The 27,726-nt window shown below is 57.7% G+C and overlaps 2 protein-coding genes across 11 annotated transcripts in view; one reads left to right on the top strand and one right to left on the bottom strand.

Annotated features, from left to right (window-relative positions):
• CHKA (choline kinase alpha) overlaps positions 1-14,227 on the top strand; it is a 61,883-nt gene extending 47,656 nt beyond the window's left edge. For 5 of the 10 annotated variants that reach the window (XM_088832366.1, XM_088832367.1, XM_088832369.1 and 2 more), the window contains 8 exons: positions 244-377; positions 735-839; positions 1,595-1,653; positions 2,788-2,875; positions 3,286-3,394; positions 6,090-6,196; positions 7,484-7,565; positions 13,109-13,305. In XM_088832366.1, the coding sequence (XP_088688492.1) occupies positions 244-377; positions 735-839; positions 1,595-1,653; positions 2,788-2,875; positions 3,286-3,394; positions 6,090-6,196; positions 7,484-7,565; positions 13,109-13,168 (744 nt within the window). In that variant the 3' untranslated portion in view covers positions 13,169-13,305. Of the gene's footprint in view, positions 1-243; positions 378-734; positions 840-1,594; positions 1,654-2,787; positions 2,876-3,285; positions 3,395-6,089; positions 6,197-7,483; positions 7,566-7,654; positions 7,746-13,108 lie in introns of all 10 variants that reach the window. The other 5 variants (XM_088832364.1, XM_088832365.1, XM_055415349.2 and 2 more) reach the window with 2 other exon arrangements.
• A 1,851-nt stretch (positions 14,228-16,078) lies between these two features.
• TCIRG1 (T cell immune regulator 1, ATPase H+ transporting V0 subunit a3) lies at positions 16,079-27,122 on the bottom strand. The gene is made up of 20 exons (XM_055415354.2): positions 27,035-27,122; positions 25,361-25,481; positions 24,925-25,003; positions 23,632-23,852; positions 23,462-23,547; positions 23,072-23,198; positions 22,900-22,982; positions 22,690-22,783; positions 22,397-22,609; positions 21,583-21,727; positions 18,975-19,114; positions 18,723-18,880; positions 18,555-18,645; positions 17,967-18,085; positions 17,657-17,870; positions 17,182-17,304; positions 16,972-17,082; positions 16,780-16,897; positions 16,445-16,622; positions 16,079-16,364 (listed from the first exon to the last, which is right to left on the bottom strand). Exons 2-20 carry the CDS (start codon positions 25,475-25,477, stop codon positions 16,286-16,288), a joined length of 2,496 nt encoding a protein of 831 aa, XP_055271329.1. The 5' UTR covers positions 25,478-25,481; positions 27,035-27,122; the 3' UTR covers positions 16,079-16,285.
• Between the last annotated feature and the right edge of the window lie 604 nt (positions 27,123-27,726).

Genomic DNA, 27,726 nt, shown 5'->3' on the forward strand with positions numbered 1-27,726 from the left:
AAGGCAAGCCCGGGGATGCTACGATTGTACGTGGAAGGACTTTCTCTCCAGGAAGTGGACCTTTGCAGGTGGCCTGCCCCTCCCTGAGCAGTGCTATCTGTGGGCACTGTGCCCTTTCAGGAGGAATTTTTCTCTGGACGAAACTGAGATGCCCCCAAAGACACTCTAGGTCTAGGGTCATGTGACCTCACGTGTCAAGGTTACCTGGATAAATGCCATCTTTTCACTCTTCTTTTATTTCAGAGCCGGCGATTAGACACTGAAGAATTAAGTTTGCCAGATATTTCTGCAGAAATAGCTGAGAAAATGGCCAGATTTCATGGTATGAAAATGCCATTCAATAAGGAACCAAAATGGCTCTTTGGAACAATGGAAAAGTAAGTGCTCAGGCGCTTGACTCTCGGGTGGCTTTCCCCGGGGTTCCTAGAGTCTCCGGAGCAGTTCTTATTTGCCCTGAGGGTCAGAGGCCTTTCTCAATCCACTGGCGCACAGGCTGTCTGCTGACACTTATGGTCTCGTGAATCATTCTATTCTAGCATGTAAAAATCAATTCCTGAACCAGAAAAGAAGAGTGTTTGCAGAAATGCTCCTGAACAGGCTGGGCGGGCAGAAAATCAACTTCCTACACTCTGGGGTTGGGGGCCCTGAGGATTCTGTGTGGTCCCTTGAGTGGGAGCCCCAAGCTGAGGCCACGGTGAACTGAGCCCTGATCCTCTGCTCCCCTCTCTTTCAAGATACCTGAATCAAGTTCTGAGAATTAGGTTTACGGGGGAGTCCAAAGTGAAGCAGCTGCACAGGTTCCTCAGCTACAACCTGCCTTTGGAGCTAGAAAACCTGAGGTGAGTGTCTGCCTCCGAGTCACCGCATCTGCTGCCAGTGACCATTGCAGGCATCATCTCGGGCCTGATAGCTCACGCTGGGGTGGTGGGATGAGTTTAAACAGGTTAATTCTGCCGTCTCAGTTTTACACGAGCAGCGTCACCTTCCTCTGATCATCCATGAAGTCTTCACGGAGGAAGTGAAGCGCCCAAATCCCAGGCCTGGTCAGTAACTCGGGCAGTAGGTTTTTCCTGAAACAACAAAAAGCAGGAACCCTTGGGACAGGCCAGAGGGCATCGACAGGGGGTACAGCTGAGCCCAAGCTTGGGCGGGCGGGAGGGCACGGAACAGGAAGCTTGACACAGGTTTCTGAGTTGAGACTGTAGGGCATCCCTAGGCTGCGGGGCGTGCAGGGCTCTAGACTCTCACCCACAGCCGAGTGTCGGCATTGCCACTTCTCATTTCTCACGAGTTTGAGCGTCTGCTGTACCAATGTCAGGAGTGGCTCTGAGCTGTTATGACCCAAACATCCTGCAGGGAACTTCTCTTTTGTTAGGAGAGAGAGGAGACAAGTAAATAAAATAATGTCAGGTTGTGATGAGAGCTATGAAGGAAACCAGAGGGCCAAACAGACCCAACACAGGGCTCTGCGGTCAGAGAGCTCCAAGGAGGAGGCCCCCCACTCCACCCCCGGGCAGGGAGGGCGTGCTCAGAGGCCCTGCCAGGGGAGGGAGCTATAGGTCTGAGAAGTAACAGCAGAACCTTTCTCTCTCAGGGCATTGCTTGAATCCACTCCATCTCCCGTTGTGTTCTGTCACAATGACTGTCAGGAAGGTAAGAAACGCTGCCCACGATGCAGAACCTGAGCCCTGTGTGTCTGCTTAGAAGGTTCCCTCCAGTGTGTATGTGATAACCGCCAGGGGCCCATGGTGGGGTGAGATACATGAATTTATGGCCCAGCCGTGCATGTGTGTTGTGCAGCTATTAAAATAATGAGGTTGAATTCTATACAGACCAACAGGAAAACCTCCAGGATACATTTAGCAGAAAGAGAAAGTTTTAGAAAGATGTGTAAGATCATCCCATTTCTATAAGAAAAAAACTTCTGAGAAGATCCACTAAACCGAGATCTGGGATCGACAAAGCTACATATTTGTGTAGTGTTTAACCCCTTTTGGTCAACATGTGAGCTTGTTGATCTGAAGAAGCATTAAAGAGCAAGATGGCCTCAACCAGCCCGGGGGCCCTGGCCCCTGCACCTTGCGTGCACTGCGTTGGCCAGAGCCCCTGCTCTCTCAGCGCTGGTTCAGATGCTTCTAATGACCTTGGGTTTCTCCGCTTTAAAAAACTGCAGGGACTTATCTGGTGGTCCAGTGGCTAAGGCTCCACACTCCAAATGCAGGGGGCCTGGGTTCGGTCCCTGGTCAGAGAGCCAGATCCCGCATGCTGCAACCAAGACACAATATAATCAAAGAAATAAATTTATTTTTTTAAAAACTATTAAATTTTTTTTAAAATTGCAATTCCAGGTACCTCTGACTGTAACCAAACTTCACTCAATGTTATTTCAAACCAAAACAGTTTACTCCGCGGCCCCATCTGGCAGGCTTCCCTCCCCGACACTGCCATGGCACCTGGCTTTGCCGTGCTGTCCTCATCCTGATCTTCCCAGGACAGCTGGCTGAGGTCCACCCTTGGGCCCTTTCCAGGCTCTTCAGGTTGTTTTTAATTTTGAGAACAGCCCCTGGTGAAGACTTGTCATCAAGATGTCAGTTTGAGCCAGAATACCTTTTACTAATTAGCTGATGATTGCTGGACAAGTCAGATCAAGCAGGGTGTGGGCAAGGCAGCCTCGTGTGTAGGAAGCCTTGAGCAGATCAGAACCACTCTTGGCCCAGCTCATGGAGGACCTGTGTCTTCGGTGACAGAACATGCCCAGAGTAAAGGTCTTGCCAAATCCTTTTGCAGGTAACATCTTACTGCTGGATGGCAGGGAGAATTCTGAAAAACAGAAACTCATGCTCATTGACTTTGAATACAGCAGTTACAACTATAGGTAATGTCAGATGTTTTTATTTCTGTGAGCATTTTAATATGTGTATGAAACAGTTGAAGGAGACCTTGGGTCATGGTACCACCCCGAGCTGCAAGTTTCCTCGCTGGGGGCTGGCACTTTCTGTCCCAGCGGGTGAGATGGGCGCCTACCCTGTTCTCAGTCGAGCTAGTGAGGAGCAGGCCCGGGCTCCTCAGAGTCCAAAGCTTGGCCTGACATTGGCTCCTCAGAGTGCTGACCGCAGGAGGGCTCCCGAGCAGTTGCTCCAGATGGTGGGCCCAGGTGCTGTCGTTGCTGGGGCTGCCCAGTTGGTGGTCCTATCGCTGCCACAGTCGTGTTCTTGGGACCCCCGGGTCCGGGGAGGGCTCATGGCAGGCCTGCTGCCTCATTCTCTGCCTCTCTCTCTTTTTCAGGGGATTCGACATTGGGAATCATTTCTGTGAATGGATGTACGACTATAATTATGAAAAGTATCCTTTTTTCAGAGCAAACATCCTTAAGTACCCCGCCAGGAAGCAACAGGTAGGCGCCCCGTGCGTGCACACCTGCTGAGGAGTGAGTGAGTCATACATGCATCGGTTTACCCGGTTAGAGCTGACGACAGCTCCACTTCTAACGGTGCTTGTTGTGGTTCAGCAGGTTCTTTTGCTTTAAAATGTTGTGTCAAGATACAGACAGTATTGGAATCCAGCCTTTTAAAGTCCCTTTGCCAAAGGTGGCCTGTAGCTAGTCAGAGACGATCACAGCCTCGTTGGTAACTCCTCCCAGCGTTTACTGCCCTGCCTTCTGGCCTTTTGGGGGTCACTGACTTCGCTCTGTGTTTCACTTGGTGCAGACAGAGGTGGTCTTGGGGGCACTGGCTCAGCAGCTGTTGCAGCACCCACAGCCCCCTTTTCTGTCCTGGGTGAGAGGAGTAGTCCAGTGACTAGAGTCAGTCCTGTGGGACTCCTCCCGGGAAGCTCTCTGTTCCATTCGTCAGCCATGGCCAAGCCTTGGGTTGAGGATGAGTAAGTTGTGATGTGGAAGCAAACAGGCTGAGTAGAGGAAACACTACCCCCGACTCTCCCAGTCTTGCAGGCCCTCAGCTCTGTCCATGCTGGGCAGCCCTGCTTTAGGTCAGCTTTCTCCCAGGAGCCCTGCCTGATCAGAGCATTGCCCAGGGGCTGGGAGCGAGGACACAGATGGTCAGTCACTGCGGTAGCTCACTCAGGAGAGGTTTCTTGAGTACCTGCAGTGTCTCTAGCAGGTGCCCATGCCCAGGGGCAGCCACTGAAACGCAGCCAGAGCTGACCCGCTCTCCTCTGGGCACATTTCAGGCCAACCTGATGACCTTGCATATGTCCAGAGTGACCGGGATGGTTTGGAACCTCAGGGTCATGCTATGTGGGCAGGAAGGCTGGTGAGCCCAGGGAGGAGAGCACATAGCAGGCTTCAGGTTCCTGCTGTGACACTGGGCAGGTGTCTCCAGAGAAGGAGCTCTCAAACCACTAAGGGGGGATTTTCAGTAAGAAAGATTTCATTCTAGTGGAGACAGAGCTGTGGGGCCACCCTCACTGCACAGCAGTGGAAATGTAAGGAAATGCCATTTCTGTTTTCTGAGAGGTTTTAATAATCACATACGGTGTCCATCTTGATTACCTACCCTGTCGCCATCTCCTGAGGTCATCTCATGCTTTTCTCTCTTTAATGCATTGAGGTGTTTTAAAATGTTAAATGACACTGGAATTCCTAAAATAAATTATTTGAATGAGTTATGTTATTTTGTGATGCTCGGTTGGATCCAGTTAGGCAGTTTCTTATTTCGCAGTTTTACATATATGAAACAGGACTCTAATGTTCATTTAAAAAATTATTCATACCTGCTTTTGGAATAAAAAATTATGCTAGTTTATAAAATGAGTGTCCCTTTTTATTTTCTGGAGCAAATTTTTATAAGATGGTGCTGTTTGAAAGTTTGGTAGACTTTGCCCATAAAACCATCTGGGCCTAGAACTTTTTTGGGAGGGAGCACCACTGATTACCACTTTGTTAGGGTTTCAGTCTCCAGATTTTCTATCTTCATTTGCTACCTTCAGCATTTAGAGTCTCCCAGAAATAGCCATCTAGGGTGGTGGCTCCACATGGGTTTTAAGAACTAATAGGCCTGATTGGAATCCCAGGTCTGCCACTGCTGGTCGCAGCCTGCTGTTTGCGTGCTTCAGTTTCCTCATCCGTGGAGATGACTGTGTCGTGGGAGTGAGTTGCTGTGCAGGAACGATGCTCAGCTTGGTGCCTGGCACACAGAGTTTAATAGGTGCCTCTTGTACCAAGTTTACTGCAGAATCCACGGCCCCCTGCCTGGAACAGTGGTAGAATGTGAAGGATGATTTCCGGTGGAGGAGGGGCAGAGTGTGGGAAGCAGATTTCAGAGCAGGAGGATGAAAGAGGGGCAGGTTGGGGAGGGAGAGGTACTGGTTACTTCTAGCCAGGTAACCAGTTAGCAAGGGTTCCTACCTGGAAGAAAGACTCTGATGGCTGTTTTCTCACAAAAACAAACAGGCAGTGGTTGGCCATGTTCTGTCGCCTTTTGATACAGTGTGAAATAGTGAAGCACAGGGACTCAGAAACGCTTATTCACACACAGACTCGTGGTGCCGCCTGGTAGAGCATCAGGGTAACCGTGTCTCCTCCGGACTGGAGTGAGGCGCTGCTAGTGCACGGACGTGAGTGTACAGTGAAGGCGTCTGATGTGCTCGCTTCGGCAGCACATATACTAAAAAGCATCTGAGAGGTGGACAAGGCCCCTTCTCGACGCCCGGGCCAGCTCCTGCCCTGAGGGAGTGTTTAACTGGTGAAGGTCAGGGTGCCCTGGCGCCTCAAGCCCATGCCACGTGGCGTGCCACCCCGGCTGGGGGTGTGCGGTAGGCCGGCCCTGCTTTGTGGGCAGACAGTGGGAGACAGGAGTGGGTGAGAGGAAAAGAGCGGCTCCACCTAAACAGCCCTCTGCAGAAGCAGCAGTGGTCTCAGCGACAGCACGGCCTGGAGAGGCCTTTCGTCCTCTGTCACCCCGGCACCCCAGCGGGGTGAGCGAGCTCCCTGGATCCCTGCCCCTGGGCCCAGGCGCATGCGGGCTTCTCTGATGTCTGGAAGAATCACGTGAGCTGTGCGCTTAGTGACAACTTCGACATCGTTTATTTTTGCCAATCGTTGATCCTAACGTCATTACTTTTTTTTAAAGCTCCATTTTCTTTCCAATTACTTGGCTGCATCCCAAAATGAATTTGAAAACCTCAGTAACGAAGAAAAGTCTGTTATAGAAGAAGAAATGCTCCTTGAAGTCAATAGGTAACTTTTCCTTTGTTGATCTGTTATGATAGCTTCCTTCTAACTTCTGTGATAGCGTGCACTTGGGATGCTTCCTTGCAAATAAGAGTATTTTAGGAGCTTCTTCATAACCCTACATCTCTGGGTCTTGTAGTTTGCCAAAAAAAGGAAGCGAGAACATTTGGTTATGGCCCACGTGGCTGAGTGTGTTAGGGTCCTTTGGCTCTCAGCACACGGCAAGTTAGGAGAGGGGTCTGTGCACGGGTCAACGCGTGGGGGTGGCATTCCGAACCGTCATCCCCGCCACAGACTCTGCTGCCCAGCCCCTGCCACCAGGGCTCGTGCCCTCCTGTCACTCGTGCTCCTGGAGTGGGGGCTCCATCAGGTAATACGAGGAACTAACTGAACGTCTGTGTCCTCAGCAGCTCTCAAAGCAAGGCTGAGAGACCCCCAGATTCCACAGAGGTCTCGAGCACGATGTGTTCACCCTCTCTCATCTCTTTAGTCGAGAGGCCTGAGTTACCCCTAGCCTCTGGGCTCTCCCATGAGATTCCGTGGTACCAGGGACGGCTTGAGTCCCTGTGACCCACCCCCCTCGGCATAGAGCCCCCTCCTCGCGGGCCTCAGAAGTGTCCACACTCTGCTCTCTGAGCTGCAGCCACCCTGGCAGCCCCTCAGCTCCTCCTGCGGCAGAGAGCGTCCCTCTCTGGTTCCCGAACAGATGGAAATAGGAAAGGGGGCATGGAGGAGAGGCCCAGACAGAATGGTGGTGCCAGGGGATCTAGTGGGTCAGGGGTGAAGAGTAGCAGAAGCCCCGAAGTCCTCGTTCTCCAGTGAGAGCTTGTCTTCGTTGTTGGAGGGGAGTATGGGTTCGCGGTGGCGGGAGGCACGGCACAGCCTAGAGGTGGGACCTGGCCGCACCTCCCCTCAGTCCGCTTCTGGGGCAGGAGGGGCGGGAAGGGCAGCAGGTCCTCCAGGCCCGGGCTGTCTGCCTGTCGCTGGTGTGCGCTGGGGGCTGCTGGTGCCCACCCACATGTAGAGGGTTTCATTCCCCGTGTGACCCCTGTTTCACCAGCACGGCTGCCAGGGCCCCCATGTGAGTCCCGTGAGTGTTGGCCCATGTGCCCAGGACAGGCTGCCGGGGCTTCACTCCTGCGGGGCCTCCAGCTGGGGGCGAGGACAACGTAGGGCTCCGGCCGCCGTCGCTGGGACGTGTTGTCCCCTGCACCCCACCGAGTCAGAGCGCCGCCGGGCAGGGAGTGACATCCTGGCCCCGTCTCACTGCACGTCCTGCTTGTGTCATTACAGGTTTGCCCTCGCGTCCCATTTCTTCTGGGGACTCTGGTCCATCGTTCAGGCCAAGATTTCCTCCATTGAATTTGGGTACATGGTATGTGTTGCGGGTGGGTTTTCTCTACTCCCAGGGGAAAACGCCTCCTTGTACACGAGCACCTGGCAGTAAGTGGCTCTTCCTTCCAGAGGGTCACCGTCCCTTCCACGTTCCTGCGCCAGGTGACCAGCACCAGGACAGCAGGCTCCCCCGGCTGCATCGCGGAAGCCTCCGTCACAGGTGCTGAGTCTGCCTCTGGAAGCTGCCCTCCCTCCCAGGGCCCGCAGCTGCCGCCTCCCCGCCTCAGGGGAATGCCGTGTGGTCCTGTGACTGACGGCAGATGTAGAAATCCGGACCCTCGAGACCCATCCCCGGCCTCAGTCCCCCTGACACAAAGGACACTGAGCAAAGCGGGAGGGGGCCTGTGCCTCCCACGCCTTAGTTTATCCATCTGTTCCCACCCGTCCTCCAGCCTGCAGGGCCTGGCGTAAGAGTGGAAGCTGGTGCTGAATGAATTAGCCCCCTTTTGCAGCGAGTTTGTATCATACTAGGCTGTCTTTTTATTCTAACCTGAGAACTGTCCTTGGCACAGACACTGCATTTAACTCCACTCCATAGTGCATGGTGGGGGTGTCCCGGGCAGGGGTGCTTCCGAGTGCAGCGAGCACCTGGCTTTGGGACTTGAGGTGGGAAACGGCCAGTTCCTCTTGTCCTCAGTCCACCGTGAGGATGGTTCCTGCTGCTGGGCAGAAGCTTTGGTAACGCACAGACACTCATAGACAAGAGAACATTCAGGTTTTTAAAGCTGATTTGGAGTCATGACTAGATGTTACTGTAAGACTGAGTGGACTTCAGAACAGGACCACCAAAGACAGAGAAAGGGGTCACATCCTAGAACAGGCATCAGTTCACCCGCAGGACACAGAGGTCCTGAGTGTGTGTGCCCCTGTCTCCTTCAAGAGACACAGGGCAGGGGCTTTCCTGGTGGTGCGGTGGTTAGGACTCCGCGCTTCCATCACGGGGGGCGTGGGTTCAGTCCCTGGTCAGGGAACTAGGATCTCACGTGCCTCACAGCGTGGCCAAAACGAAAGACATAGAGCAGAAACTGACAAAGCTGAGAGAACAGAGGGACACGTTCACCTGGTTCACTGCACACCTGGTGGTAGCGGGTGGAGCCAAGAAGCCCTGCCATAGAGGAGTCTGACACCTGAACATCACCCCAGCCAGCTTGACCTGACGAACGTGTGCGGAGCCCCAATGGCTGCGAGACACACACCCTTTTCAGAGAATGGGGAGCCTTCATCAGGATAGGCCATGTTTTGGGCTGTGAGACAGCCCTCAGATTTGCTGCAGAGTAAGTTCTCTGACCACGGTGCAATTTAATTGGAAATCGCCAACCACCGCAAAAATATCTGGAAAATTCTCAATTTGGAAATTAACTGTATACTTCTAAATAAACTCTGGGTCAAAGGAGAAAATAAAAGGACAATTAGAAAACATTTTAATTGAGTTAGACTGGAAACACCATTTTTTTTAGAAGAGGAAAAAGTAGAAGCAGTGATAGATTTTGTTTTCTTGGGCTCCAAAATCTCTGTGGATGGTGACTGAAGCCAGGAAATTAAAGAAGACGCTTGTTCCTTGGAAGGAAAGCTTTGACAAACCTAGACAGCGTCTTAAAAAGCAGAGACATCACATTGCTGACAAAGGTCCATATAGTCAAAGCTATAGTTTTTCCAGTAGTCGTGTACAGATGTGCATGTTGGACCATAAAGAGAGCTGAGCACCAAAGAATTGATGCTTTTGAACTGCGGTGCTGGAGTAGACTCTTGAGAGTCCCATGGACTGCAAGGAGATCAAACCAGTCCGTCCTAAAGGAAATCAGTCCTGAATATTCATTGGAAGGTCTGATGTTGCAGGTGAAGCTCCAGTACTTTGACCCCCTGATGTGAAGAGCCGACTCCTTGGGAAAGACCCTGATGCTGGGAAAGATTGAAGACAAAAGAAGGGGGCAGCAGAGCACAAGATGTTTGGAGGCATCAGCGACTCAGCGGCCATGATTCTGAGCAAACTGGGAGACTGTGAAGGACAGGGGGCCTGGTGCGCTGCAGTCCATGGGGTTGCAAAGGACATGGCTTAGCAACTGAACAAGAGAGGAAACACAACATCCTATAGTTTGTGGGATGCAGTTAAAACAATGTTTGGAATCTCTTGGTTTTGTATCTTAAACATTTGTACTGGGTAAGAGGAAAGTTCTCAAACTAGTAACATAAGCTTCTACCTTGAGAAGCTAGAAAGTGAAAAACCAGTTAATCCCAGAGTAAATAGAAGTAGAATAAAGGTAAGAGCAGAAATCATTGAAATATAAAATGTTAAAAATAGAGAAAAAAATCAATGATACCACAAAAATATTTATGAATATCTGGCTATACTGAGCAGGAAAGGATAAGGCAGACATGAACAAAACCAGGTACAGAGAGAGGCCATCATCACGAAGTCAGTGGGTGGTCAAGAAGAAACGTGCGACACCACTGTGTCTGGGCCCTGACAACTCGCTTGAAGCGTGCCAGTGGCTTGGAAGATACACATGGCCAAACGGCCTCATAAATGGCCGTGTGTTTATTAAACTGAACTGATAACTGAAAACCTGCAGACTAAACTTCAGGTCCTGGTGAATATTATCAAACATTTAAGGAAGCAACAACAGTCTCACAGAAACTTTTAGAAGGATCATTTCTCAGCTCGTTTGATGAGACTAGCGTGACCCTGACACCAAAACTAGATATTTCAAGAAGACTGCATGTCAGTGCCCTTTATGGACATCACACAAAAGCTGTTAGCACAGTACTGGCAAAAGTAAATCCAATATATATATAAAAGGATAATGATTTTATGACCAAGTGGCATTTATCCCCGAAATGCAGGACCAACAGTGACGCTTGAAAACCCATTAGTGTAAGTCACGATGGTAACAGAAGAAAGGAGAATCATGCAGCCGTCGCAGTGAACGCAGGGGAAGTGTTTGACAGAAGTCAGCCGTGTGGAACACCTGTTCACGCCAGAAAGTCTCAGCAGACTAGTAGCGGAGAACTTCCTCAGCCAGGTAGAGGGCTTTATGGGAGTCTGCAGGGGGCCGTGATGATCGACAGTAAAGGCCCAGACGCTCCTCCCACACGTGCCCCAGGTGGAGAGCACGGCCAGGGTGTGTGTGCTGAGTTCTCGCCCGTACAGGAAGGTGAGAAAAGAAAACTGCCTTTATTTTATGGGTGACATGATTGTGTACATGGAAAAATAGAAAAGAATCAATAGAAAAGCTGTTTAAATTACTGAGTTTATCAAGGTCATAGGTCACAAGGTCAATATAGAAAAGCTAACTGCATTCCGATGTGCTGGAAACAATTTGTAAAAAAAAAAAATAGTTTGGTGTAAAAAATGTGAAATACTTAAAATAACGTGCATGATCTATACACTGACAATTATAGATAGATACCATATGTATGGATTTAGACTTAAAATGTTCATTCTCCCCAAACCAATATATGCATCTCCGTGACCCCATCGAAACCCCACAGGCTTTTGATAGACATTGACAAGCTGATTCTAAAACTTACGGGAAAGTGCAAAGGCCGTGGAATAACTGAAACACCAAAATTATAGAACAGAGTTGGAAGGCATGCTACCTGATTTCACAGTTTACCAAGCACAATAATTAAGACCATATGGTGTTGGTGTAAAGACATACATAAATCAGATGGAATAGAATCGAGTTCCCAGAAATGGACTCCTTCATATATAGGCAACTGGTATTCCCCAGAAAGACCAAGATAGTTCATTGCAGGAAGGGTTAGATTTTCCAACTATGACATGAGAACAACTGAATAAGCCGTATGGAAAAAAGATAATGAACTTCAAACTTGTACCATACACAAAAATTGACTTGAATAGACCTAAATGGAAAAGCTGAAATGGGAGAAAAGCTTCATGACTGTGGCAAAGATTTTCTGAGGTTACATACAGCACTCACCATCAAAGAAAAAAGATACAATAAATTGGACTGAATCAAAATTTACAACTTTTTGTTTTTTGAAAGACATCATTAAAGTGAAAAGCCAAGCCACAGACTGGGAGAAAATACTGCAAATTTACATCTGACAAAGACTTGTGTTTAGAATGTCTAAGGAACTCATAACTCAGCAAGAAACCAAACAACTTACTTTATGAAAGGACAGAAGATTTGAACACAACGCAGAAAATAAATGACAAGTAAGCATCTGTTCATCTGCCGATATAGTCATGAAAGAGATGCCAGTTAAAGCCCAGAGAGATGCCCTCCACACCCATGTCAGTGGGTAGAACTTAAGCCGACAGTGCTGAACGTTGGCAAGAAGGTGATGTCACATACACTGCGGGTGGGACTGCAAGGGGGGGTGACCAGTGTGGAAAACAGTTGCCTCTCATATAAAGTCAAATACACACTTAACCATGCAGCCCAGCAGTCCCCCTCTTTGGTGGTGATCCAAGAGAAATGAAAGCCTGTTTCCACACCAAGACCCGAATTCACATCCTGCGATAGCCCCATACTGGACGCATCCCACGTGCCCAACATCAGACGAGTGTGTGAACACACTGCATTGGGGCGTGTCACAGAGAACTACTCCGCACCAAACGGACGAACACCACCCTCCCCGGCCGCACAGGAGTGTCCCTGACGCCAGAGGGGCCGGGTTGGATGATTCCGTTCACGTGGAAGCGTTCTGTCGCGGTCTGGAGGGCTTGACTGCGGAGGCCCTGGAGAACTCGGAGGGTGACGACGGTGCTGATGGTAGGCCGGCTGTGTGCTTTAGCCAACACCGCACGTTTTAGATGAGTTCGTTTGTGTTGGTTTATAAATTCTCCCTCAGTGTGCAGTTTTCTTCCGTTCCGTCGCTCAGTCGTGTCCGACTCTATGCGACCCCGTGGACTGTAGCCTACCAGGCTTCTCCGTCCATGGGATTCTCCAGGCAAGAATACCGGAGTGGGTTACCGTTTCCTTCTCCAGCAGTTTTCTTAGGGTGATGCTATAATCTTGGTGGTTGGCATGGCAGACTTCCAAGTGTGGAGTGGTCCTTCAGAAACTGCCCACACTGATGGACAGACAGGGAGCAGACCGAGCGCGCGGGGGCTGGCAGGTGTCCCGGTGTCCTCTCAGTAAGCATGCAACAGTGACCCCAGCACACACACACACACTACACACACACACACACTACACACACACTACACACACACACACTACACACACACACTCACTCACTCACTCACTCACTCCACCTTGGTGCAACACTTGCTGACGCCCAAGGGCCTTGGGCTTGGAAAGAGGAGCCTTTGGGGGCTGTCAACCTGTCTGTGAGGTGAATGAGTTGGTGCGCCGTGGCAGCGCCCGGTCCATAGACGTACGTCCCGTATCCTGTCCGGGTTGGCAGGGCCAGGCCAGCGCAGTAGGCCGCGGTGGGGAGCTGGGCTGCTGGCAGGCGAGGACGACCTGGGGGCAGCGCTGAATGGAGTGGCTCCGCTCTGTGCCAGGGGCAGGTGGGACCCTCAGTGAGGCCGCTCTTCCTTGTGTCTCCTAGGAGTATGCCCAAGCCAGGTTCGATGCCTACTTCGACCAGAAGAGGAAGCTTGGGGTGTGACCGTGTGCGGCCTTCCTGCCTGCATCCCTGGATGGCGTGGGGGTGGCTGAGCCCGCGGCCCCTCTGTGCTCCGACTACTGTACCCACGGCCGGAAGGCTCAGACGTCTCGCCGCCCAACACAGATGTGTATGATACGAAAGACTGTATTAAAATTGAGTAACATTTATTTCTTATCTCGTTTGCGACCTCACTAGGACTCTGACCTGAGACTGGGAAGCAGAATTAGAGTACACTAGTGCGACAGTGCAGTGTCTCAGACCCCTCTCACCGAGGGAAGGCGTTTCTGTCGCGGTCAGATGCGGCGCCCGGCAGTGTCCCTCCAGGTGCCTTTTGCGGTTAATGTTGGTCTTTACACGGTGTGAACGGCCATGCTGGCAGACAGTGCTGAGCGGGCCCGGTAGCGGGCATGCAGAGCTGCCCGCTCCCGAGGGGCCGGTGACACTGTGACCATGCTTCTTGGCTTGACCGCCCCCGATGGTGCGGGGGGCGCAGGGGCTGGGAGGAACGTGGCTACCTGCTTCCTGTCGTCTGAACTTCCCTCCGCCGGTGAATCTCGCCCTGACTGGATGTGCCCCGCCCTGTGCCCTCTAACAAAGTGCTTTATTAACCCCGGCTTCGGGGCGGGCAGCAGGCCATGGCCACCGAGGGCCACGTGGACACACCTGCCCCCCAACATGCTCTCTGCGCCCCCACTCCCACCCCCCTGCTCAGCCTGGAGTTGGGGCTGCTCCGGCAGGGCCGGCCCCCCACCCCCAGGCCTGGTCCTGCCCCGTGCCCTCGGAAGCCTCCTGCTGCCCCCGGTGCTGGGACCTTGGCGTGCCCACGCCTGCTGCCCGCTCATGTGGTCATTACACGGCCCTCCCAGTGGGAGACCACAGCCCGTGTGTGGAGTCTGGGGGCGTGGATAGAGTATAGCTGTGAAGTCCATGTATATTAAATGTCCTTTGGGATAAATCCTTTTGTTTTTTACTCAACTCTTATTTGAATTGTTTTTTTTGTGCATACATTCCTGCTACCACAAAGATTGTACTATACAAACAATAAAAAGTATAAAAGCCTGTCTCTGCCGTCACCCTGGGATGTGTCCTGAGTCTCGGGGTGGGGGGGGGCGTGGCTGATCCCGACCCAGCAGGATGGGTGGGATGGCAGGGTGGCCAGGAGGAAAAGAATGGCTGGGCCAGTGGAGGGAGACCACCGCCCGTCCTTCCAGACATCTGGAGCGTGGCTGGGAGGGGGTCTCGATGCCATTCCATCTGTGCGAGGTCTCGGAACACAGCCCCCAGCTGCTGCCTGTGCCCACGAGGCCATCTGCCTTAGACCTCAGGGCTCTGCCAGGCGGCGCCCTGCAGGGTCAGGTCAGCTCCGAAGTCACGGCCCAGGTGGCAGCCCTCCTCCCAGCCCTACCCTCGCCCTGTCCTCCCTGCTTTCATCCTGGGTAGCATTCCTGGCTTCCCATCTCCTCAGTGTCCTCCTGGGCCAGACCGCACGCTCGCCTGAGCAGGGGTCAGGCTTTTCCCCTGGGCAGGTGGCCTCCCCCGCCCCATCCCTGCATCTCCTGAGGGTGACCTCCAGCCCCAGGGTTCCCCCCCAAGCCCTGAGTGTGCTGGTCCCACAGTGCCCGGTGCTCTCAGCCAGGCTGCCAGCTGTCCGTGCGGCCAGCCTCTCTCTGGGCTTACACCTCCCTCCCCACAAACACGCCGGCTCTCGGTGCTGAGCACCTGCCCCACCTGCAAGCACTCAGCTCTGCTCCCCAGGAAGGTGAGGCTCAGAGTCCTGGGCTTGGGCCAGGCCTGAGACACGCCGCCCTCTGCTCCTAACCAGACGCTGCTCTTTCTTAGAGCCCAGTCTCCGCCAGGCGTGTGGGCTGCAGCCCAGCGTCTGGGGGCCCTGAGCCGGGGCAGCCCTGGACTCCAGAGGGACAGGCTCCTCCCAGCAGCTGGCCAGATGGAGCCACAGTGGTGGGGCCTCCTCCCCGCTCGCTGTGCCTGGGGCATCTCTGCCTTCAAGGCAGCGTTTGTTCCTGGGGCCTGCAGCCGGAAGAACCGCTTGGCAGCTCCTCGGCAGGAGAGTGTGAGGCCGCTGGGAAGCACTGGCTCTGTCCCCCAGCCAGTGGTAGGACCCAGGTCAGAGACGCCCGCAGGGTGCCACCTTTCCCCCAGCAGCTGGACGGCCGGGGGGCAGGACTGCCCACCAGATGGGGACAGGGAAGATTGTGGCCTCTGGGGACTGGAAGAGAGGCAGGGCGTGGGGTCTGGTTCAGTCCTTTTTTGACTCTCAGAGCCCTGGGCAATGCTTGGGGTGCCCTGGACACCCTCTGCCCACGTCTGCAGGAAGGTGGCCTCAGGTGTGACCCACCGTCCCCCGTGCAACATGGGTCTCACACACACAGTGCCCAGGCTGCTCTCTGATCCAGAGCATTGTGAGTGCCAGTGGCCAGCGCCAGCATGAGGACATGAGAATCTGGCCAATTCATGCCAAGCACCTCCCTCCACACCCCGAGTATCCCAGGCATCATCCTACAGTTTGCATACCTCTAAGGACAGGGAGCTCACTCACTTCCCCCGGTCCAGCCTGGGACGACAGTCACCCTGAGCTAAAATGTGCTGGACACATCTGTTCTCTGTCCTAGTTCTGCCCTCTTCCCCCCTCCCCCGAGTCTGGGGGTCCTGTAGATGTGCTTCTTGGGCCTCTGCTGACATCTTGAGGCCCCAGATCCTAGATCAGTGCCTCCCACCTCTCCACACCCCGTACCAGCTTCAGCTGCAAAGACAGACCTCGGAGAGACACAGGCTGGGACGGTGTCCCTCAAACCAGAAGAGGCTCCCGAGGAAGGACCAGCCCAGCGAGAGCCCAGGCTCCTGCACACCAGCCTCCCAGGCCCTGCCTCTCAGACAAGACCAAGACACGGGTCCTAGGCCTTCTTCATCTTTATTATTTTTTAAACTTGGTGGCACCACGTGGCATATGGGATCTTAGTTCCCTGACCAGGGATTGAACTGTATTGGAAGCACCATCCCTGTATTGGATGCATGAGGTCTTAACTGCTGAACCACCAGGGAAGTCCGCCGCCTCAGTATTTGTTTCCTGCTTGGCACGGTAAGGGCAGGTCGTGGGCGTTACTCATCCTCCACGGCAAAGGTGAAGGGGCTCAGCTTGTAGCCGGAGCCCGAGTAGAACTTGTTCTGGAACTCCACCCTGGGGGAGGAGAGCTGGTGAGAGGACCCCTGCCCCTGGCCCACCTCCCGCGCTGCCCGCACCAGCCTGCGGCCTCTCACCAGTGCAGCCTCAGCGCGTGCAGGAAGGCCGAGAGCCCCTCCATCACCAGCAGGATGGCCACGGTCATCACAGCGAAGGCAGCAAAGACCGGAACCAGCACCACAGCCTCCACGCCCATCTCACCGCCCAGGCCCAGGCCAACTCGCATCACCATGGCCCACAGGACCTCCGACAGTTCTGCAAGTGAGGGAGCGAGTGGTGGGAACCGCCTTGGCGTCCCTAAGCCCATTCTCCCCGAGGGTCAGCAGGGGACCTCCCCCCCAACCCCTCCTTTCCAGACAGGGACACTGGGAGGTGACGGGAGGAGATGTGTGGGGGGAGGCGCCGGACTCACGGGCGTGGGCCAGGCTTAGGGCCCAGAGGCGCAGGTAGGAGGCTGTGTTGGAGATGCAGCCGAGACAGAACTCGATGGTGTGGATGGCCTGGTGCATGAAAACCTCGGACAGGACAAACTAGGGGAACGAGCAGCAGTGAGGGGCAAGCCAGGCCGCTGGCCTCCCGCGACCCAGGGAGTCCCCACACCCACCTCTTCCTCCTCTTGGTCCCCCAGGCATCCGGCCTTCTCCTCATCAGAGTTCTGGCTGGCCACAGACACGTCGGGCTGGCCCAGGAGCCCGGCCTTGTCCTCATCCTGAAGCTGGAAGCAGCAGCATCAGCAGGCGCACGGGCCCAGGTGGGCTCTCTCAGCCCGGATGCGACTCTCCGCGCCCACCCCGCACGCCTCCCCTGCCCCTACCAGCGGTCGCCGCCTCTGAGACTGGTGGCGCTGGTGCTTCCGGCGCAGGAACAGGGGCGTGCCCAGCAGCAGCACGGGCACCGTGGCCAGGGCCAGGACCACCAGCGTGGACTGCACCACCTCCTGCGAGGGAGGGGCGGGAGTCAGGGTGCCACATGGTTCCCAGGGCCCAGGGAGCCTGCCCCTCACTTCTCCGCCGGGGCCCTAACGGAGCAGGGACGCCACCCCACACGGAGTTCCGGGAGGGTGGCACCCCAGACTTCCAGCACCCCTTCTGCTAGACCATCTCTGCTGGTCTTCCGGCCTCCCTCCTCGTCTCGGGGCCTCAGGTCTGCATCCCGCTTTCCAGACCAGGATCCTGCACCCAAGGGGCGGGGCCCCGTGGTGGGGGTGGGCCCACCTGGCCCCGCCCACAGGCGCTGCCCCCACCCACCGGCCCTTCCACGCCCCGCCCACCGGCCCCGGCCCCGCCCACCTGCCCCTGGAAGAGCTGCCGGTTGGTGGGGCTGCGCGAAAAGAGGAACATGTTGATGAAGTGGATCAGGATGCTGGGCGCGGTGGCAGCGCTGGCGGCCGTGACACACAGCCACTTGTAGACCACCAGGAAGACCAGGTAGCCGAACAGCCCCAGCAGGAAGACCAGCTCGGGGAGGGTCTCTAGCAGCAGCCGGTGCCACTGGCCAAAGTGCCTGGGGCAGGGGCGGGGGGAGAAGTAGGGGGTAGCCGGGTCACCAGGCCACTCTGGCCCTACTCGGGCCCCCCAACCCCAGGACCCCGGCCCTCACACGTGGTTGAAGACTCCCAGGACCACCCCGAAGGTCATGTGGGTGACCCCCAGGATGACGGACATCTTCATCTTGAAGGAGTTGAGGAAGCTCAGGTGGTTGACAGCCAGGCTCCAGACCTGAGGGAGCAGGAGGGCCGGGGGTCACGAAGGGGGCTCCCCACCCGAGTCACTCTCACCGGTCTGTGTGTGCCCCTCCAGGGCCCCCTGCGCAGTCCGTCACCCACCCGAGGAGGAGCAGCAGAGCGGCATGGTTAGAGCACAGCCTGGGCCCCTGCCCCAGTGCCTCTTGGCCAGGCAACCCTGAGCATGTACCCTCAGCTTCCTCACCTGTGCAGTGGGGAGGGTGGGCACTGACATGCACTTCATGGGACTGTCACAAGGACTGGACACAACATCGTTTCAACAAGAACGGCGCCCGCCTGGCAGAGGGCTCCAGAACACTGTCCTTATCAGGACTCATGTCTCTGCTTTTCAAGTGGCTGCAGCATGGGCCCTGCCAGGCATGCCCTAGTCTGGGGGGCCCTGAGCGGGGAGCCCAAACCCACCCTCCCGCCCGCACCACCCTGGACGGATGGCCAGGACTCACAGGGTCGATGCCGAAGGGGTAGGGTCCCAGGAAGACGCCGGTGACGTTGGGGTCCAGGGCAAGCAGCTGGTGCTGGGCCAGGAAGGCATCGCTGTGACAAGAGTGGGGAGGGGGCGGTCAGGGGCCCAGGGGCCTCGGGGCTGCAGTAGGGGAATGGCTGGGCCTCACCTCCAGCCGGACTGGTTGGCCATGGCCGCCACACTCCAGCCCGAGGGGAAGATGGCCGTGGCGCGGCTGAAGCACTCGTTGTAGATGAAGCCGGTGTAGACAGAGAACAGGCCCATGAGCAGCAGCAGGTAGCGACCCCCGAAGAAGGTCCTCCAGATCTGGGGGTGTGGGTGCAGTGAGAGCCGGCCCCGGGCTCTGGCCGTGCCTGCATCCCTCTTCTCCCTCCAGCCCCACCCCACCTCCACTCCTCACCTCGTTCTGCGCTGACTTCACAGCCGGCTGGTTCTCGGCCAGCACCATGGCCAGGGCGAAGAGGAACATCAGCAGCCCGTGGCCCACGTCACCAAACATGACAGCAAAGAGGAAGGGGAAGGTGATGATGGTGTAGGGCGCTGCGGGCAGAGGGGCCACGCGGTCAGCCAGGACCCCGGCCCTGTATAGGGGCCCCCAAGCAAGGGTCCAGGGCTACAGGAGACACAAAGGTGGTGTTTGCCAGGCAGGGACGCCACACTGCTTGCCCGCATGCAAGAGCCAGCCATCTACTAGCCGTGCAACCTTTGGCTAGTGTCTTAACCTCTCTGAACCTCCATCTCCCCATGGGCAAAATGGATATAATAATACCACTACTTTCTGGGGCTATTAAAAATGAGACAGCAGGCCATAAATAACAATATAAACTCATTAGTTCTAGCTATTATTTATGAGAAGAGCTTTACGCAGAAGCACAAAGAGCCCAATGGAAGTCCTGGCTGGCCTGTGGCAAGTTCCAGAAGGCCAAGTTGGTCACTTAATCTTTGAGGCCTCAGCTTCCCTTTAGCAAATGGGGAAAACTTCTCATAGATGTTAGGATTCTAATGCACATCCCAGTTATGGGTCAAATTGTGCCCCCCCTAAGGTAGGTTGGAGTCCTAACCCCCCAGCTCCTTAGAAAGTGACCTCATTTGGAGATACAATCTTTACAGATGTAACGAAGTGAAAATGAGGTCATTAGAGTGGGTCCTAATCGAATATGACTGCTGTCCTTATAAAACGGGTGAATTTGGACCTTAGACACAGACCCTGGAGAAGGCCATGCGAACATGAAGACAGCTGCCTCCCAGCCAAGGAGAGAGGCCTGATCAGAAGCCCCTCAAGCTCTCAGGAGGAGCCAGCCCTGCCAACACCCTGATCTCAGGTTCCCAGCCTCCGGAATGGAGAGATGATAAATACCCACTGCTGAAGCCGCCCCATCGATGATGCTCTGTTAGGGAGGCCCGAGCAAATGAACACCCGCCGGAGCTACTGCTGAGAGCTGGGGCCACATCAGCAGCCACAGATATCTGGGGATCAGGCTGCTCCAAGCACACTGCCATCTGCCAATGCAGAGGAACTACGGGCAGGCGAAGTGTGTGTGGGGGGCGCGCACCACGCCCCCAGGTGCTGTCCGGAGGGTCAGCAGGCCCCAGAGGACACGAGATCCGGGCCTCGGTCCATACAGCCCCAGGTTCCACCCTCAGATCCTGCTCGTACCACCTTGGGGGCCCCAAACCCTTTCTCTTGCCCACCAGCTGAGGCAGGCCCCCTCCCTGGCCTCGGACTAAGTCCCCCCCCTGAAACGGCTCTCCTCATGCTTCAGCCCCAGACCCCTCCTGGGGCTCACACGGAGCCGCCCTGCAGCCCTCACCCAGTGACACCGGGGACACTGGGCCACTGGGCACACCTGCCACTGAGCAGCCAACCTGCCTCAGGGGGAGTGCTGTCTGGAAGAAGAGGGACCGGGCGGGTGACAGGCCAGGTCCCACAGGCCTCAGGAAGGTGGCCGGGGCCAGGGAGGGAGGAAGCCAGTGCCCGCCGGCCCCAGGATGGACCCAAACGGGAGGGGCAGCCACACCCAGCTCCAGCCTCCTGGGGGTGGGCACCATGCTGCCAAATCTCTCACTTTTTGCCAAAGTCTTGGGAAAAGGCAGACTTTTGCCAAAACTCCCACTTTAAACCCTGGTGCCTGCAGCAGATGCTTGGCCTGGGTGGCACGGGGCCCTTGGCAGCTCTGTGTGGGCCCCTGTTGGGTGCACCACTCTCTGAGCAGCAGCCTCGCCAGGCTGGTGAGCACCCTGGGTATGCCAGGAGCAAACGGCCTCGCTGCCCACCCGCCAGGCCTGGCCGATAGCTGGGAGTGTTGGGTGTGGAAGCCCTGCTCGTTGGTCTTGAGACAGACACGCTCCAGTGTGCTTTATGCTTCCAGGGCTCCCTGCAGGCTCTGGCTGTGGCCAGACTTCACCCTGCTCAGCCGTGCCTTCCCCACACACCTCCCCATCCCCTGAGGTCCTTTACTGGTTTCTCCCAGGAGCACCTCTCTTAAGAGACCACTTGCACCAGAGACCCCATCTCAAGGCCTGCTTCTGGGAAAACCTGAACCAACTCAAACCTTTCAACATGTCTGGACAACATGGCCAAACAAAACATATCAGCAGACTGATTCTGGCCTCGTGGGCCACTGGTTTGCAACCTTTGGTGATCATCTTCCCAAGACTGCTCAGAGTTGAACTGTTATCTCCATTTTACAGATGAGGAAACTGAGGTTCAAAGAAGCTAAAAAACTCATCAAAGTAAGCAAGTAGGATCTCAAACCCAGGCCACTCCTACTGCAAAGCTATTGTTCTCTGCACAACTTGGCTGGCTCCCTTGTATGTGTAACAAGGTAGGGTTTGCTGGGGGTAAACTCGAAGCCCCCGGGCTCCCCCGAGAGCATGAGAAGCAGAGCGTCTCTCATCCCAGGAGGCCGGGGCAGCCCCAGCGTGGAGATGCAGCCCTGCCAGCCTTCCACCCAGAGCAGCAGCAGACCCTCCCGAAGGTTAGGGCTGTGGGAGGTGGCGGCCCTCACCGGGGTTGACCTCCTGGTAGCGGCCCACACCATAGGCGTCCACGATGCCCTGGAAGCTGGCCGTGAAGCGGTTGGTACGGATGAGCGTGGGGGGCATGTCCCGGCAGGGGATGCAGTGAACCACGGCGCTCACACCCGCCTCGCTCTGGGGCACCAGGCAGGCAGGCAGACAGACAGACAGAGAAGGCTGATTGCAGGGGCCTCCAAGGGCCTCGGACCATCCTCCCTCCCCAAGCCAGGCAGAGCTGGAGAGGCAGAGCACTGTGGGGACTCACTGGGTGGCAGCCCAGGGACCCGGGGCAGCCCCTTCTCTCCCTGTGAAACCGGACGACCAGCCCCACCCACCCCCTGTTCAGGGGGCTTTAGAGACCGCCAGAGACTGGCCCAGAAGCCACCTGGGAAACACAAGCAAGCTTCTCCCCATCCAGGTGGCTGGGGAGAGGGGCCCCTTGTTGCCACCGGTGACCCTGCCTACAGTGGCCACCCCCTAGGAGGCAGGGTTGGCACACCCATTTCACAGATGAGCCCAAGGCTCCCTCCAATCAGCCCAAGGTCACAGGGTTGGGGCCTGCAGAACCGGGATCTGAACGTTCTAACAACACCCAGCACAGCAGGGTACAATGGCCCATCCCAGGGCCTCGGGGTAAGTGGGGGTGGGGAGAGGGCTTGCGGGGGCTAGAGCCATCATGGAGAACTCCCTGGAGAAGGGTGAGCCCCGGCAAAGGCAGGGCACCCACGGCACCGGGAATGGAAAGTGTGTTGTGAGGAGGAGCCCCTGCCTGGCAGCAGGGGCAGGCAGGAGCCCCCTGCTCACCGAGCTGTCCTGAAGGGCCTGCTGCAGGGCAGGCAGGTCGCATGTGGCACACCAGGCCTCGGCGATGAGGCACTTGTGCGTGGAGCTCACGCTGCACTGGTTGAGGGCCAGGTACACGGCCTTCATCTTGCGGATCTGCACCTGCCAGGGTGGCAGCAGCCTCTGCACACGGCCCAGCACCTGGCTCAGGAAGCGCTCTGTCTCCCCCAGGACCTGTGGCCAGAGCGGGCGGTCAGGGGGCGGTGGGCTTGGGGGAGTGGCAGCCTGAGGTCCACCACGGCTGCGGCACCCACCTCCTGCAGCTCCTGGCTCTGCTGTTGCAGCTGCTGCAGGGCTGCGCGCCGGGCTGCCTCATCCTCCGCGAACGGGAAGACGTGGCAGTGGAAGCTGGCAGAGAGCCGGGTGGTGAGCAGGTGCCCGGGGTCCAGGCCACATGCGCGGGAGTGTGGAGGATGGCATGGGCTTGGCGTGGGGGGTGTCACCCAAGGCCCAGGGGGGCTCACCAGTCAGTGATCTTGCGGATCTTCTGCCCGATCTGCCCGCCCCAGTAGGAGATGAGGAAGGTCATCCACGTGGCAGGCTCACCCTGCGGAGTGGGGCCCAGGTCACACTGCAGTCCCCGTCCCCGGAGGGCTGCACCCCCGCCCAAGCCACCCCCGGCCCGCGCCCGCACACCGTCACCGGGTCCTCCAGCTGCTGCTCCGTCTCCCGGAAGCTGGCGATGAGGAAGCCGCGGCAGGCCCTCCAGAGCAGGCGCTCCAGGGCCGCGGCCTTGTGGGGTTCCACTGCACCGGCCACAAAGCTGCGGGGCCAGGCAGGGCTGGGCAGGGGCTGCGCCAGCCTCCCCTCCCCTCCACCCTGCCTCCCCATCCCTGCCAGGCACACCACCCCTCAGCCCCACGGGGAAGGCAGGAGCCCACCCGGCACACGCCAGGAGGGGAGAAACCTGCAGGGCAGCGGGGAATCCCAGGCCTGAGGGAGGAGGAGGCAGGGGGCAGTCTGAGGGAGCACTGGACAAGGAGTCCGCACTGGGCGAGAAAGAGCACCAAGCTGACCCTCGCTTACTTGACCCGCAGGTCCTGGTGCGGCCCTCCGGGGGCCTGGAGCAGGGGGGTCCTTTCTGAGGGCCCATCGGTGTGGATGGCCGCCAACTAGGAGCCGAGAGGCCCCATGAGCCCAAGCCCGGAGGTCCCCGCACCCCTGCCCCGCGCCCCCACCCAGGGGGCTACACTGACCGGGGGGCTGTGGCCCTGGCCCAGCACGGCCGAATGGAGCTGCAGCTGGTGCCACTGGGCCCTCAGGGCCTGCTGGTTGCCCCGCACGTCCCGGAGCTCCTGAGCCAGGCGGTCAGTCTCCTCCTGGATGCGCAGAAGGTCGCGGGGTGGGGGCGCCGGCAGCCCTCCCTCGGGCAGAGGCAGCGGCAGCCCAGCCCGCCGCACCTCCTCCTGCAGGAAGGCTGGGTGCAGAGGGGAGGAGTGTCAGGGGGCGCCGCTCGGGGGCCGCCACCAGCTAATGGCCACTACTAGCCAGGGCTGGAGGGTTTCCCCAGCGGCTCATCGGGCAAAGAATTCCACCCGCCAGTGCAGCAGACACAGGAGACCCGGGTTCGATCCCTGGGTCAGGAAGATCCCCTGGAGGGAGAATGGCAACCCACTCCAGTACTCTTTCCTGAGAATTCCACGGACAGAGGAGCCTGGTGGGCTGCAGTCCACGGGGTCACAAAGAGTCAGACACGACTGAGCGCACACAGCCAAGGGCTGGCTAACATCTAGGGGATTCGAAACGTCACCTCAAATGCCCCCGGCCACCAGCCAACTAAGTCCAAGACCCCAGAAACACCTCAGGCTAAACGTCCAACCCTGCGTGTTTACTCTGCTTCCCCACCCTGGTGCTCTTCTGGGCTGCTCTCCGTCCATCCCCAGCCCCTGGCCTGAGTCCCACAGCGGTCTTCCAGCAGGCGGCCTAGCGCTGCAGGGCCTCGGATGGCAGCTTGCATGCAGGCCCATGGAGGACCTGCCTGACCACTTAAAACCCATCAGGCAAGCTAACCACTAACCAGACACGCTCTATCTTCCCATTGTGCCGGGTCCTCCTGGTAGGGGTTTCTGGAACACAACCCAGGGCAGGGGTCCTTCTTGCCCAGGTCCAAGGAGAAGCTACTCCTTGGGGCACCGAGCCAAGATTGGTGGCCTCTGCTCACCCCAGTCCACCTGCAGCAGAGAAAGTTCTGTCCACGCATCTCTCCTGCTTAGAGACCTACGGGTGGCTCTCAGCATCTGCAGGATGATGTCCCGAGTCCTCACTTGGCACTCAAGGGCTTGTCCAAACCCTGGCCTGGGCATCAGCTCAGCTCACTCAGGAACACCCCACAGATCCCAGCTGCCCTGGCCTGGCTCTGCAGGGCCTGGCCTGGCTCTCCCTTCTCTGCCTTGCAACTAGGTGCTTGGGACTCTTCCTTTCAGACCAAGCTCCACTGGCACCTCCGCTCAGAAGCCTGCCTGGGGTGCGCAGGCCCAGGGCCAACTCACTGAAGGTCTTCTCCAACTCTTCGCAGCGCCGAACATCCACCACGAAGCGTCTCTGGAAGGCACTCACTGAGGCGTTGAGCTGTGGTTGTGCATGAAGGGGTCAGTATTCCAGGCCGGGGGGCCAAGGAGGTCCCCCACAAGGGCCAGACTGGCTTTCCTTAGGCCAAAGCTGCCTCCCCCAAAAGGTGCTGACCACACCATGACCCTCCTGATGCCCAGGTGAGGACAACCAGGCCCTACGCGGACCAGGGCCGAGAGGCCTGGCTAAAGCCAGGCGGGGGCAGGTGTGAGCAAAGACAGCCTTCCTGAGAACAGAGCACCCAGGGGCAGAGGCCGCCGGGATTCAAGCTGGGCTGGGAATCAGTACAGGGCGATGGTCCACCCTCTGGGACTCCCAGGGACGAGGCCTCCCCACACCCATCCCGGTCCCACTCACATCCCTGAACTCCACCAGGCCCAGCTCCCCGAGCTGGCTCACACAGGTGTAGGCGGCAGCTGTGGGCAGGAAGAGCTGGACCAGCGCCACCTCCTCGCTCCGGAACATGGAGCCCATGGTCCTGCGGGGCAGGCAGGCATGGGGGCTCAGGCCAGGAGGCAGGAAACAGGCAGCTGCCCACCACCTAGGAACTCCATGCTCCTATGATCCTCCAAGGTGCTGTGACTACCCCATCTGACAGATGGGAAAACTGAGGCCCAGGGAGGCTTGGCGGGGTGCTGAGGTCACACCGGAAGTAGGCGGTGCAGCTGACCCCACGGCCAGACCCAGAGTCCAACACCAAGCTCCTTCCCAGCTGGGTCTGACTTGTCTGAGACCCCTGCAACCCCTGTCCTGGCATCTCCTGGCGACACTGGCTCTTCTCACACCTGGCCCCATCTCCTGTCATCCCCTCTCTGTGACCTGCCCTCACCTCTTCAGGGCCCCAGGTCAAAGGCCACCTCCAGTGCTGGCCCCGTGACCCACTGTGGCCAGCTGGAACCCTCGCCTTTCCACCCCAGGGAGCGCCCATGACAAGGACACGGGGTGAGGTTGGGCCTGGCCCCTCAGGCAGTCGGAGCCTGCCTCTTCCCTGCAGCATCTGTGTGCTGAGGGGGTGGGGGCCACCCCCGGGCCTTGGGGAGGACACAGGGGACGGGCAGGGCCTCTGAGCAAGGAGGACCTTCCCCTGGGGCCTGGGCAGCCCCGCCACAGCCCCGGGAGCAATCCTGCAGGTGTCGACACCACTGAAAGTGAAACTATGCAAACGGGATGGGCAGGAAGGACCTGGCGGGGCCCGCTCCAACGTCAGCGGGGAGGCCCCCTGGCCTCCGATGGGCCCTGTGGACGCCCAGCTCCCAGGCCAGGACTCCTCGGCCGCTGCCCTGGGGGCCCGGGGCTGGCCCCCAGTCCCTCTGTGGGACTCCATTTCCTTAGCTCTCCCATTGAGGGGGGGAAGGGGCAGGGCTGAGCGAGGGTCCCGCTGAGGGTAAACGTTTGGCGCCAGAGCGCCCCGCCCGCTGCCTGGCCTGGGGCCACCTAGCGGGTCACTTCCTCCCCTGGGTCTGGTTAACTTGAGTCAATAGGAAAAGGAGCCCCTTCCCCAGCTGGAGAAAATGGTGAGAGTCGGCTGGGGGCCCTGAACAGGGGAGGGCGGGCGGGCGGCCCAGGGATGGAGGCTCTGAGCCCTGCCCAAGCTGTGTGTCCGTGGGGGACGTCTCCCTTGGAGGCTGGAGGCTAAGGCCAGCTCCTCCGGAAACCTCTCCTCTGAGCCCCTGGCTCGCCACGATGAGCCGCGCTGCAGGCGAGGGTCTGCGGTCTCTTCTAGCTCTGCCTCTTCCTAGTTGGGTTGGGCCTCAGTTTCCGCACCTGTAGAATGGGTCCCTCCCTCCCAGAAAGATGCAGCAGAGAAAGCTCTGAGCACAGCCTGGCCCGGCAGAGCTCAATACGAGGGGTCACAGGCTGTTAATACCCCCATCCTTCTCCCCCAACAAGGGCTGACACCCGCGAGCCTGCGGACTGAGCTGCCTCTACTGATCCACACGGGTGGAGGCGCCAAGACTCCCTTCCGGGGCGGAGGGAAGCGAGGGCGGCAGGCAGAGCGGGAGGCCCTGCAGCCCGCGCTGGGGCACTCACCCCGGGTCGGCCACACGCGGCACCGCTCGGATCTCCTGGCTCAACTTCTCGCTGCCTCCGCGGCGCCCACGCAACTCACTTTTCCCGACGGGCGGGGCCGGGAGGGGCGGGGCCAGGGAAGCCCCGCCCCCAGGCCGCCCTGGACCCGCCTCCGGAGTCTTGGAGCCGGTACGCGAGCCCCGGCCGGAGGGCCGGTGGGAGGCAGGCCTCCGACTGGGTCCTCGCTTCCTCGCCCCCCGGGTGGGAAACCGCTCGGAGCCTTGAGCCGCCTAATCCGGGCGAGGAGGCCCAGACCCCAGGGCAGACACTGGCGCCCACCGTGCACGTCTGCAAGGCTGGGGTGTGGGGAAGTGCTCAGCCGCGGCCCAGGGGCTACCTAGCGGGACCTCCACCACCTGGGCCTGTGGCTCACAGGACCCCCAAGAGGCTCAGACCTGGGGCCCGAGACCCACGTGTCCCCACTTCTGGGACCCTGTCCCTCTTGAGTGAGGCTGTAGTCACACAGGTCCTGCTATCTTCCTGTTTCCGGGCACCCGGCTTGACTCTGGGCCCAGTGCTCTGGGCACTTGGGTGGGCAGCTGCCCTTCTCTGGGCCTCTTCCCTCAGTGGCAGCAGGACCCGAGGGCCAGGCAGCAGGCCGCAGCCAGCAGGCACTGGGCAGTGCTCTGCCCTCACTGTCACTCCTCCTGTGA

This window comes from Moschus berezovskii, chromosome 25 (assembly GCF_049115385.1).
Source record: "Moschus berezovskii isolate FMDL1 chromosome 25, NW_MosBer_1.0, whole genome shotgun sequence".
In the NCBI taxonomy this organism is placed as follows: domain Eukaryota; kingdom Metazoa; phylum Chordata; class Mammalia; order Artiodactyla; family Moschidae; genus Moschus; species Moschus berezovskii.

What these genes read in the sequence shown, in the direction of transcription:
- TCIRG1 (XM_055415354.2), bottom strand. Translation starts at nt 25,477, where the DNA reads ATGGGCTCCATGTTCCGGAGCGAGGAGGTGGCGCTGGTCCAGCTCTTC. An exon ending in AGAGTTGGAGAAGACCTTCA is followed by an intron (nt 23,853 to 24,924) that starts GTGAGTTGGCCC and finishes CTCTGCACCCAG; the next exon opens with CCTTCCTGCAGGAGGAGGTG. An exon ending in GCCAGGGCCACAGCCCCCCG is followed by an intron (nt 23,548 to 23,631) that starts GTCAGTGTAGCC and finishes CTCGGCTCCTAG; the next exon opens with TTGGCGGCCATCCACACCGA.